Source organism: Plectropomus leopardus, chromosome 9 (genome assembly GCF_026936395.1).
Source record: "Plectropomus leopardus strain MGB_pleo_1.0 chromosome 9, ASM2693639v1, whole genome shotgun sequence".
NCBI classification, from domain to species: domain Eukaryota; kingdom Metazoa; phylum Chordata; class Actinopteri; order Perciformes; family Serranidae; genus Plectropomus; species Plectropomus leopardus.
This window is the reverse complement of record NC_142184.1, coordinates 8,339,770-8,352,995: the sequence shown is the minus strand read 5'-3', so window position 1 is coordinate 8,352,995 and position 13,226 is coordinate 8,339,770. Positions and strand designations below refer to the sequence as shown.

General features: G+C 38.0%; 2 protein-coding genes across 3 annotated transcripts in view; one reads left to right on the top strand and one right to left on the bottom strand.

Annotated features, from left to right (window-relative positions):
* Positions 1-2,715, bottom strand: part of klhl12 (kelch-like family member 12) — a 46,947-nt gene extending 44,232 nt beyond the window's left edge. For both annotated transcript variants that reach the window (XM_042492256.2, XM_088081867.1), the window contains exon 1: positions 2,566-2,715. The gene's annotated coding sequence lies outside the window, so the exon portion shown is untranslated. The remainder of the gene's footprint in view (positions 1-2,565) is intronic.
* A 231-nt stretch (positions 2,716-2,946) lies between these two features.
* Positions 2,947-11,910, top strand: peds1b (plasmanylethanolamine desaturase 1b). Its single transcript, XM_088081870.1, has 6 exons — positions 2,947-3,141; positions 5,303-5,422; positions 5,537-5,628; positions 5,715-5,859; positions 5,971-6,183; positions 7,447-11,910. The coding sequence occupies exons 1-6, from the start codon at positions 3,006-3,008 to the stop codon at positions 7,566-7,568; spliced, it is 828 nt and encodes a 275-aa protein (XP_087937996.1). The 5' UTR covers positions 2,947-3,005; the 3' UTR covers positions 7,569-11,910.
* The last annotated feature ends 1,316 nt before the right edge of the window (positions 11,911-13,226 follow it).

Genomic DNA, 13,226 nt, shown 5'->3' with positions numbered 1-13,226 from the left:
CTTCAATGTGTCCAAGAAGATTTTCTGTAAATGTCTCAAGAGCCATGATAGTTTTGCTTTTACAAAATTACATTAAAACAGCTCACAAATATGTAATAATAACAGGAAACAGATACTTGGCTCAAGTGCAAAACAGGTGCTGGCATTATAAACACTGAGCCGGTCTAATGAGCCTTTAAAACACACGGCCTGTTCATAACTTCACTCAGCTCTTCTTTCGCTTTTCAGTTTGTAATCAGAGCTGAGTGGTTTGGATTTAATATAAGAGCTTGCTGCCACCTTGTGGTGGAGCTGCAAGAATATGCGGACGTGACACAACAGCAACAGAGTTCATATAAATGTTTGGCCATGAGTCTCTCCACATAAACTGTTTCACTAGTGAGCAGCCAAAACCGATGATGTCTTTAAAACATCGCCTGGCTTTCCCAGGAATATAAACTCCCCTTTGACCAAGTGGATTCCCAGCATACGTAACTATGCAACGGTGTTACAGTTAATTCTGTGACTCATTCATGTTTGTGACTTGTTGCCGTAGGTGATTTTTTTCTGCTGGGTATGGAAAAAATGTGATACACTGTCAACCACATTGGTGACTCCATGGCAAAATGAAAATATTACATAAAGTATCTCAAAACGTTACTTTGCTACAATAGTTTCATATATGTACTGTTACTTTCCACCACTGGTCAACACTGATAGCTGTCTCTTGTCCACTTTCCTGGCTTTAAATAGTGTGTTTTATTCCATAAGTATGTTTTTACACACACACACACACACACACACACACACACACACACACACACACACACAATGCTTATGTTTTACGTAAAACTCCTTTATAATAATTGTTGTAGGATTAAATCTTTAAATGTGCACCATATCTTAAAAGCTGTTTTAAAGGTTTGAATGTAAGTGAGTATGATAAAACGACTAGAGCAACAAGTACTATATTTATCTAAAAGAATTTGATGGAGTAGAAGTATTGTGTATGTTGAGCAATGGTGACATCAAATATGTACGTCTGCTGTGCTTAAAGGAATACTTCATCCACAAAATGACCAACAGATGTTTTCTTTAGGAATTCAAGCTAAAAAGGTGTGACTAACTGATAAACAAATGGTCATTTTGTTTGGGAAGTATTCCTTTAAAGGGAAATTGGGCCCATTTTCAAAATAAATAAATGTCATCCCTACAGTCTAAGACAGTCCGGAAATATCTGGAAATATGAGCAACTCTCTAAAAAAACGAGTTGCTGGCTACCAGCTGGAGATAACGTTAGTTAGCTTTTGTCAGTATGGATGTACTACATAAAATGTTAGCTTGGTAAGATTCTCCACAACTCAATTATTCTGTTAATCTTACTGAAACCACGAGCACCAAAGAATACAGTATTACTGGCGTAGTAAACAAGAGAGACACAAAAAAAGAGATCAGTAGATGTAGCAGACTATTTGATTTTAAGTGTAGGTATATGTCCAGTGAACTATATTCATAATTATATATTCAAAATGACAGAATTATTATAAGTTCTGAGCTTGTTTTTTCCCCAGGTCAATTCTCATTTGGTATTTTTGTTTTAAATTCTAATTTGTTTTTTTGTTGTTGTTTTTGTTTGGGCTTTTTGGCAAATTTTCAGATAATTTTTTGTTCTTTTTTTTTCTTTTTTTTTTTTACAATTTTTTTGCCAACTTCTACATAATTTCTTCTTCTGTTGCTCATTCCCTTCTTCCCATGTTTTTGATTACATTTAAGCTTCTTTGCCCTAGCTTCAAAGGGTTAAATAAATATTGTAATTGTATTCCATCTTTGCTAAGCCAGTTTTGTGTGAAAGGAATAAAAAGCCTGGTCCATATATAAGGTTGTTGAGCTCCATGATTTCAGTAAATACTAGCCCGGCCCATTAATTGTTCCTATTAAAAAGTTTTACAGTGTATCACTCTAATAGGGACCATTCTGTCAATTTTGAACTTTCACTTCTGATATTTTTGTGATATTTTACTGACAACACGTGTCGACTTCAGTGAAATTAAAAATGTAGAAATGTTTAGCTTACTTGTAATGTAGTACTTGTGCGTAAAATATTTTGCTAACTTCGGTTCTATTAAACTATTGCATAACAGCAGGAACTACTGACCTTTTTCCCAGCAGACATTTGGGCATGTCATGATAGGAAAAACACAGGTGTGTTTAATAAAATTAATGACAGCTGCATTCCACTTAAGGGAGGCCCTGGTATTATGCATTATTGCTCACTTGGGCACTTAATGAAACGGAGGCATGGTTAATGTTGTCAGTCTCACCTGTGCTTCTCCTCAGTCCAAATATCTGCTGTGAAAAAGGTCAACAGGCAACAAGTGGCAGTTAGCATTAACGCTAGCTAACATTAGCCACCAAAAACAACTGCTCACATGAGGCCAAGCAGAAAAGGCTGTAGCAGAAAAACTCCTCACTGTACTGAACTAAACGCTATACTGTTTCTGAATTTACCTTCAAGTTAACTAATTTCGCTTTAAGTAAAACTTCTTACTTTATTCTTAAACTATTTCAGAGCCGTTAGCACCTCACCTGCCGACATGCTGTACTTTCGGTCTTTCCCACGGTTGTTACATTAGCATCCCGGAGTGTGACGGGTGACAGATGTCGCTGTAACACCTGCTCCGGTTGTTTTATATCATGTATAAACACACACACACACACACACACACACACACACACACACACACACAGAGCTCCATCTACTGTACATCCAGCAGAGGGCTGCGAGCACAGCGGACAGCACACAGGACGGGTGGGGTCAGGAAATGCGGTCTTTCCCCTCGCAAACCCCCATTGGCTACTCGGCTATTCGTGGAACGTTCTCCCGCCTTGTGATTGGCTACTGCGCTCAACGACTTGCCCCTGATTGGCTGGAATCGTTACGCTGTCTGTGGGCTGAGAACTTGATGATTCCGTTGGTTCCTGACTGAGAGTAGAGAGATTGAAGGGGCTGGGCCCACAGAGGAGAAATGGCGAGAATGGTTAACGAGAACGGGTGTGGAGTGGAAACACAAAGCCCGGAGCCGCAGGGACCGGGCCGGGGCTCGGCCAGATGGGGTCCACAACACGCCGGTGCCCGAGAACTGGCCAATTTATACTCACCAGGTGAGTCGATCCCCTCAGTAGCTCCGTCTCACGGGCTTGTTCCCCCGGTTTAAGTGTCCACGAGTGGCGTGACATAATGGCAAGCTTTACATATCGTAGTCACCAAGTAACAAACTGGTGAAAAACTACTTAAATCACAAACAAGAGCACCAGTTTATGTTTAACTGCGGCGAGTAAAAGACGCCCGACACTGAGCGACAGCGCTGTGATTGCCACAGTCAGACTTTTGTTTGTTACACAACAGGAATCATGTGAGATTGGTTGATTTTGTGTTTGTCCTTTGACATTTCGAGCATCAGGCAGAGGTTAGAAGAATCCACCGCTTCTGTTTTAGGCTCAGCAGCCTTATTTGTTCACGGAGCTGCCGTGACCTTTCATAACACTAGCACCAGAAAGCTATGCATAACCAAAAACTGATGGTCTGGATAGTTTTGAGAGCTTGGCCAGTCCTCTGTTCCAGTCCTCCCACTAACATTCATACCATTTGGACTTGCATTTATCTGAAAGGCTTTCACGCCCAATGTGCAAATACTTAAAGCTTTTTGAGCTGCTCATATTAGCTGTTTCTCCTGTAGGTTGAAGTCAGTGTGGGACAGCTTAGGCTCCTTAGATATTAGCAGCCAGTCACCGAACATGTTCTTGTTATAAATGTACTTAACCCTTTGAAACCTGGATTGACATTAGTTTTCTTGTGCTGCGTTAAGACACATTTCACATACCTTTTGACCCTGAGCAAACTGGGTTGATTTCTTCTAAAAACATGGGGAAGAAAAGACGTTGAGCAACTTGACAAGAAATTTTCCCAAAAAATCAAGAAATTAGTAGAAATTCGTTTCTAAAAAGCAGGGGGAAATTTTCCAGAAAACATAGATACAGCTATCGTCAATACATATTTTAAATCTAAATTACTGTAATTTTTAAGCACTTGATTCATCATTTCCCCTTTCCTTCCTTTTTGGGTCAACATGAAGCAGTCGTATTTATTGGTCTGAGATATCGGCAGAGCAAATAGTCAAAAATCACCGGCCGGAGGAAAGTTAATTTTCTCAAGTTGTTAATAAGAATTATGCAGCTAAAACAATAAGGGTATAAAAACAAAAATGGTTATAGGGCGTTACTTTTTATTTACTGACGTATGAACAAGATATTTTCACAATACACTTTAGTCTTTATAGTAACGGCTTTTGAGTGAATGCTAAATGCATTCAGGTAAAATGGGACCAAAAAATAAGGTAAAATGCAACATTTTTTCTGAAGGAAAACCAGCATGTTTTATGTGTCAAGGTGTCTTAAAATCATGACTAAAGCTAATTTGCATCACACTAACATATTTCAGACATTTTTAGTATTTTTGTCAATTAAAAAAAAAAACTAAATATGATGCTGTGAGTCAATGTCAGCCACAAAACCCCTGAATTAGCCAAAAATAGTTACACACACACACGCACGCACGCGTCTATTGTAGACAAAACAATAGACGTGAGAAACATGGCACATATGTTGGAAAAATCTTTTTTTTTGAATTGCCAGAGGTTGCACGAATGATTTAATGGATTTGTGACTGAATGGATAAATGGATTAAATCATTTAAAAAACAAACAAACATGATTGTACCATTTTACCTTAAGAAATTTCCCTGAACATGTCCCCAGAGTGAGGTAGGGGGTTGCAAGTTGCTAAATTATTTTATTTAACATAATTTTCATAGAAATATACTAAACCATAACAAGTGATACAAGTAACATTTAAGGTGGTCTACCGAGTGTTACGTTATTTTCTTGGTAATCTACCAAAAAGTGTCCCAAATTACTTGACTTCACCCTATGTTGACTGGACTTCTGCCTGCCAGTGAGTTTATTTTAGCCACTCAGAGACCGCAGCCTGCTTTGAGTTGAAAGATGTGGACAGGTATTTCAGGCCCAGCTGCTCACCTGTCATGTAAGAGCAAAGTGCAGAAAAATGTCACTGATGTAGAGAAGCAACTGAAGGTTCATTATGTTGTAACCTTTGGACGTCTTAGTTAAGACTATTGCATCATCTTACATCATGTCCAGTTGCTATGAACTGGAGACACAATGTGACTGATAATCTTATCAAGAACGCTGTGCTCACAGTGTGTTGGATCATACTAATATGTGATATGCTCCGGTTTTCCTTTAAGGCAAAAGATGTCAAGAATGGTTATGTGTCCTGCTCTGCTTCTCTCTCATGGCCTTCAATTTCATTCACCTTCTTGCCAATTTCCACCTGGGACATTTGTGGTACATCCCGTTGAGTATTGGTAAGTGCTGACTCAAATTATATAATGTGCTATTGTCACTGGTTCTGCTGCAGATCAAAGTGTGTTTTGTTCTCTCTGTATTCGAATTGTTGTCTCATCCCAACTCTTTTTCAGTGGCAGGAATCCTCACCGCAGACTTTGCGTCAGGACTTGTTCACTGGGGGGCTGATACGTGGGGATCAGTGGATCTACCTATCTTTGGAAAGGTAAGGAGTCCATTGTTTGTACTCCAAATAATCTGATCTAAAAGGAATATTTTCTTGAATTCACTGTGCACATTGTTATTTTTCAGGCCTTTATACGACCATTTAGAGAGCACCACATCGACCCCACAGCCATAACCCGTCACGACTTCATAGAGACCAATGGTGACAACTGCATGCTGACCATAATCCCTCTAGCACACATGGCCTTCAGCTTCCTCACTCTCTCCCCTGGTGAGTTTTATATCAACAAACCAAGTCTGACATTTACATCCATCTGATTTTTTTCTTCACAATAACCATGCCACAGAGAAAAAACCCACCAGTTTCTGTCTCTTTTTGCAGCGGAGATTTACCATATCTACCCCTGGTACTGCTACCTGTTCGCACTAGGCATCTTTGTGACTCTTACCAACCAGATTCACAAGTGGTCGCACACGTATTTCGGCCTGCCCCGGTGGGTCGTGTTCCTGCAGGACTGCCACATCATCCTCCCGCGCAAGCACCACCGCATCCATCACGTCTCCCCTCATGAGACATACTTCTGCATCACTACAGGTTTGTCTTTAGCCCTTCTTACACAGCGATCACGCTCTAGGGCCGCTGAAAAGTCCCTTCTTTGCACTGCCTTTGCACTTCTACACAGAACCAAACAACAGCAGCATCACGCTGCTCCAGTGTGTGATTTTATATAGCATGCCAGCAATGCGGAATCAAGAGGTGTGACGTTTAACACAACAGCGTCAGCCTCTTGTGTGACATTTATGTGTCAGTGGTGCTTTCTAAACACTAACAAGGGCAATAACAATAATTTACTATCTCTGTAACATGGCAGCTGATCTTGTCCTTTGCTTATTGTCTCCTTGATTTGCAGACATTTTCGGCAGCTGTTTCTCTTTGTGTGAGCCGCTGCTAGCTACTTTTTAAGTCTCCCACAGTGGGTTGCACGTACAGTATACACGGCATCAAAACGTCACACCAATCATGGTCTCATACTGCTGTCGCTTTTACATAGACCTCAATGTGCTGCTTTTACTACCTCCATAGCTGGCACTAAATAGCTGATGGCGACAGGGGGTCACACACTACAAGATCTTCACTAGGAGGAATCCCCGATGAGTATCATGTGATGAGCAGGCTGAATCCAAAACTCAGGCTGCGTACTATAAAATATTCAAGTAAAGAAGTGACAAAGGAGCATTTTGCGTAAGTTATTGGGCCGGTAACTTACAGAAACATTTTGTGCAATAGTCCACCCTCTACTTTTTTTCTCCTCTCTCTGTCACTTTCTTTCCTTTTCAAACACACACACACAATCACATATACACACACTGGAGAGCACCACAGTGCCTTTTTTCTGTGTACTAACAGAGACGAGACAGAATTGTCAACTCCTTACACTCACTCACCCTTTATTGGGGATCTCCAAAAACTGTTGGTGAGGGGAAAATCCGGGCTTAAGTGGTGTCGTGTGAACTAAAGCTGCATTGATTTGTCAATAAGAAAGAAAAAAAGATTAATCTGCAACTGTACTCATTTGTCTTTTTTTTTTTAAAGCAAAATTGACCAACATTTGCTGGCTCCAGTTTTTTAATGTGAGAATTTGCTACTTTTCTTTGTCTTTTACGACTGTAAATGTTAGAGCCTTTGGGTTTGGAGTTGTTGGCATTTTCCCCTTTTTTGACATTTTTTAAACTAAGCGATCAATTATTATTCATGAAAATAATTGGCAGATTAAGCAATACAGAAAATAATTATTAGCTGCAGCCTTGGTGTGAGCGCGGCATGAGGCGGGTTTTTCATTGAGCTTTTTCTCTCCAGGCTGGCTGAACTACCCTCTGGAGAAGTTGGGTTTCTGGAAGTACCTGGAGGATCTTATCCAGGGTGTGACAGGAGAGAAGCCGAGAGCGGACGATCTGAAATGGGCTCAAAAAGTGAAGTAACGCTGCAGGCTAACTGCACCCTACCTCAGAAGACGCTGGCTCCGTCCAGGCTTCTCATCCCCTTTTTGCCTCACACAAACTGTAATCCATAGAAGACAGACTAACACTTTCTGATGCCATAGCTTTAAGTCTTGCACATTTTGTCTGTTTTTCAAGAGGAGGGCTCGGTTGATGGGATATTTCATTCATTCATCTCACTCTCGTGGATCATCATCTGAAATTGCAATATATCCTAAACTGTGTGTCTTAACACAACTCATCATTTTTTGAGGCGATTTATAAAATGCTTTTGCTAAGAAAGTATGATCAGATACTTTGTGGTCAGATAGAGATAATTTCGCTTTCCAAGGAGATTAAAAGATTTCCCTCACGTCAGAAAATTCAAACACTCCCAGGAAAGAATACTTGAAAGAGTGAACGCTCACTTTTTTTCTCCTCCAGAGACACAGCTGTTCATTTGCAGAGTGGATAAATCACGTTATATTTAGCACTGCTTTTTATTTTCTCTGGATCACTTTTTGCATCTCCACTTCATCAAGGGTCTACTTGATGTGCAAGTAACAAATTTGGATTTAGGCCATGGTAAGTGGTGGGGCGGGGTTGATTAAAGATTTTTGGATGCTTTACCAATGTTGATAGCTAAAGAACAAACTGGTTAATTACTGTTACATTTGTTGCTTTATGGCACATTTCGGTTCAGCTGCACACTTCTGGGACTGTTTAAACAGAGGTGTCAATGAATAAGATTTTATTTTTATTAATACTAACCCATTGTTGTTCATTTTAACTTGCCACAAATCAAGACAGCCATATTTTATAGTCGTGGATTTGTCAGTCTGAAACAATGACTACAGTTGCAGTGGAAAAGTCTGTGCTACTTTAAAACCAAAATCATCCCTCCAGGATGCTAAACAACAGATCTGACAGCTCAGAAAACAAGTTTTAAAGTAAACAAACCAAAAATAAATAACCAAATTGTTCTTATTCCTGTCAGATCCTGAGCTGGCATTTGATTGGGATGTGTTATCCGGCCATTGAAACCAAGGCTCTGTAGTTATTTTTATTACGATACCAGTACTAATACCAGCGCCCTTAAAGTGATACCACCAGGGCTGCATGATATGGGAAAAAAGTCATATTGCAGGTTTTTTTTGGACAGCTATTGCAATTGTGATATGCGTTGTGATATTATTAGAAATCGTAATTTAAAAAAACTTAACTTTAACTTTACCACTTTTGGTCTGTACCAAACAAGCATGATCGCTTATGTCAGGAATATAATTTGAAGGCACATTTTACTTTTACTGTTGCCTGCGTTTGGATATTGCACTTGGCTGTTTTCAGTAATATCTCGATTAATTGTGAAGCCCAAGATAATACAGTACTTACTTTAATGCCGCTTATCTACTTTATTCGATAACCATCGTGTGAATGGAAGCACTCAGTTTTAAAATGCCACCAGACGTGACAGCCCTGTAGTATAACAGCACTTTGAAACTTTTGGTGGCATCTTGGCACGCTGAACTGCTAACTTTTTCAAATACACAGTGCTCAACTTTACCACACAACAGACGGCATGAGTTGTAGCTGCTGCAGTAGTGAGCCAATCACATCGCATTAAATCAAAGAGGGCTTGCAGTTACTGTATGACAAAACAAACTTACAAATAATCTTTTTGTTTTCTAGATCTGAGCGCAAAAAGGATTAAATGCAGGTATTGTTTAACTGCAAATGTTTGGGTACTACTTGGTACTGGATTGTTTTGGTGATACCTTAAAGGTTTTGAGTGCAGAATACTCAGCCCTAATTGAAACACTTGGTATTTTATCTTTGATGATAGTGGAAATACAGAAGATGTGCAATTTGATCTGAAAAAGTCACATTGAAATGTGTGTAACTGTAGTCAGTGTTGATGCTTGGCCATTAGAAAATCTGGGAGAATACTCTTGTGTCATGCTGTTGTTCTGCTGAGTCTGTCTGGCCTGACTAAACACATCTTTTCAGATGATCTTTTGTCCTCTGTGAAAAGCCTTTTTTGGACTCCTGGTAAACAGTCTGGCAGGACAGAGGCGGACACAGTTTTGTCAAGCTGCCTTACACGCCGCACATGCAGTACTTACTAGTGTCTTTTTTGTTGTTTTGTTTATTTCGCAGTACTCCTTTGTGTTAATGATTCTGTCTTTCTGGGATTTGTGTCTCAGTTAATCAGACACAGATAATCCAAAGTTGTGTGCCAACATTGTTTTCACTCCTCACATCTTGCTATTCTTTTGTGTTGTGAGAAAAAACTGTCCGTTTCAGAGCGTAACATTCTCCGTGAGTAACGCTGCCACCGTGTACCGTCTTGGTAACTGTGACAAGCAGACCTGGTGAAGTTACAAGGGCTTCAGTGAAGGCTTTACGATCCAGGAATTTCTTCACTCTTATAGATGAGATTATGTAGTTAGTTGATTGGTTGAAAGTTTTTTTTTTAACGCTTTAGTCGGTAACTGTATAAATGTATTGTACAGCAAATAACTATGCAGTGTAATCAGAGGCCCTTAACCATACGTCTTAACTCATCTGATTAGGTTAAAATGCCTTTCTTTTTCTACTAGTTTACACATATTTGCTATTTGAGTTGGAAAACTGGAGCTTAAAAAAGTAGCTACTTAAACTGCATGACAAAATTACTTTTACTAATTAAGATGTCACTTACACAGACGTAAGAATGCGTGCATGCATACAGCATGTCGGCTTGTGCGAGCGATATACTGGGTCACCAGCTTTTCTTTGAGTTTGTGAAAAGCAGACACTGATTGCGGAGGATTGCGCTCGCTCCAGATTAAATTAATTGTGCTGCTTTGAAAAGATGACCCCAAAACCTTGACCAAAAAGTCCCAGGTTTGAATTTCCAAAATGTTATTTGTTAAATCATAAAGGAGCTAGCTTTGCTTTGTACTTGGGTTGACCAGGATAAAGGCTGAACTACTTTGTAAAGTAGACAATATAACAATAGTATTAGTTGAATTTAAAGGCACAATTATGCTTTTTATGATGAAATATTCCAGTTTTTGAATCCTTCATACTTGATTATATAAAATTATTCACCATAGGTCAACAGCAGACGTACACTGCAGATTGCATAGTGCTTGTAGAGTATTGTGAGAAGCAGTTTTGTGTGCGCTAGGTAGTGTAATATATGCTGGTAAACTGATGTCACTGCATTACAGTTTAAGGCCTGTGTAGAAGTTCTGCTCCTGTAGCTCTTTTTGATCAGTATTAGGCACAATATAGTTTTGAGTGCTGCTAACTGCAGACAGTAGACACATTTCAGCTTTGACGGACTTGCTTCATGAATAGGGTTTTTGGCGGTGGCTCTACTGGATGTTTTGGCGCTTTAGCGAATTGCTTTTTGTGATAATATAAAAGTAATGACAATTTTGAGGACGTTTTGTGTTTTTGTAATACTGCAAAATAGCTATGGATAGTGGTTAGAAGTACATGCCATAATTAGCTTGGAGATTGACAAAACTGACAACCTTGCAATAAAAATAGATGGGTGAGCTCAGAAGGAATCCAGACCATAATACTCTTAACTTGGAGACAGAGTGGCTATAATTGCTGTTTATTGTTGTCATTGACTTATTCTTCATTCTTATTCTCCAGATGATCTCAGGATTGTGGTTATAGTGATTTAAATAGGTTATGAATTTGTGGAAAAAAGAAAAAACGTTGGTGAAGTTAAGGCCTTTATTTAATAGATAAAAGTTGATTAAGTCACTGTTTCCATCAGATTCTGTTGGCCAAAGTAGTTTTTTAATAAACTATAGGTTCTATTGTAGCCATATATCCGTGCAGTTAACTTGCCCTCTTGTTATTGAGGTAAAACTTGTTATTGATTTAGAGACAGGCATTAGTGGATTTGAAGGGTATTTTGTGACAATGTGTGGTTAACTAAATATTTACCCATGGGAAATCGTAAAAGCAAATTAAGTGGTTTGTAACTGGGGTGGGCAGTTGTTGGTATGTTTGACATGCTGTGTTGAAATGACTTTTGTAATGATTCTTGGAGTTTTTATTGAATTGCCTTATCCTCTCCCTGATTGATTTACTGTAAATCTTGACAGCGATGTGGGAAAACATTTTATTGACTGACTTTAAATCACCCTTCACTTGCCTCTCACGTCTTCTGAGGCGAGACCTATGTGGATGTCGTAGTTGGTTATGTATGCTGGTGGTGATGGAGTTTTAGATATCAGAATAATGCCTTGATGCCTTTTTGTTGTCTTCCCTTTGGGAGACTTACAATGTATATATTAAACTGTATTTATAAATAAACTAAATAAACTGTTGATAATTACGGCTACTTGTTTCCTCAGATTCATTTCTTAGTTTTTGTCTATTTTCACATTAAAGATGTCACAACTGCTGATCATTAGAAAGTCTTAGACGGCATTTAATTAAATAATCTAAAAGTAAGGCATATTTTGGTATAAAAATAACTTAAATCACTCTTAAATACGTCTTAAGAATCTTGAGACATGATAAGTAGGACTTTATGAACTGTTCTCTCTAATGCTGAATTATAAAATCTCAATATTATTGGTAACATCTTTAATATAAAATTTACAGTTTGTTTTTTTTTATCCAATTTTGGTTATTGTAAAATTCCAAGTGACATTTAAAGTCTGAAAAAGTTTTGAATCTAATTGGCCTTAAACTTGAAGAACTCTATATATTTTCCACTGGTTACTATCTCTCATGGATTACTGAGACTTTTTTAATGTTGTTTTGTAATTCTTATTCTATTGTTGGAAATTAAGGGCAAAATCATGGTATAACCATACATATTCTGAGATCATGCACTCTTACACTACCTTTACTTCACATTGAATACTGCATATATATCTTTATGCAACCGAGGCTAATTCCTTCTGTTAACCTATTAAAAATTGGAAAATGTAATATGAATGTTATATAACCAATATCACTATTGTTTGTTATAGTTTTTAAGTGTTAGTCCTTGAATGAAATGCTTGGTTGTTTTCTTTTTTTTGAAAAATGTCTTCCATGACTATCTTAAAATTGTCTAAATATATAATTCAAAGGACAGAGCTTTGTACCAAGAAAAAAAATCCAGTCCCTTGCCCCATGTGGCGACACATTTTGACAAATTGCAGTTAATTTTTATAGCAGTTCTTAGGATGTATAAAACTGGGTTGTTGGCTCCCTGCTGGAGATAACCTTTACAAACTGCTTAGATCACACATACAATAAGTATATATAAAAGAAAAAACTTTTGTCAATATGCACATACTACTGACAATATTAGCTTGGTAAGATTCTCCATATTCTCATTCATTTTAATTTTACTGACATCATGAGCACCAAAGAAGACGGTGTTACTGGCATTGTAAATAAGAGAGGTGCAAGAAAAAAGAGATAAGTGGGTGTAGAAGACTATTTAAAAAAAAAAATAAATAAATAAGGAATACTGTCCAGTGAAATACATTCATGATTATCATAATTTCATAGCCGATTTAATTAACTTATTTAAAGGTACTTTTTCTTTTGAATATATATTTTATATATATATATATATATATATATATATATATATATATATATATATATATATATATATATATATATATATATATATATATATATATATAT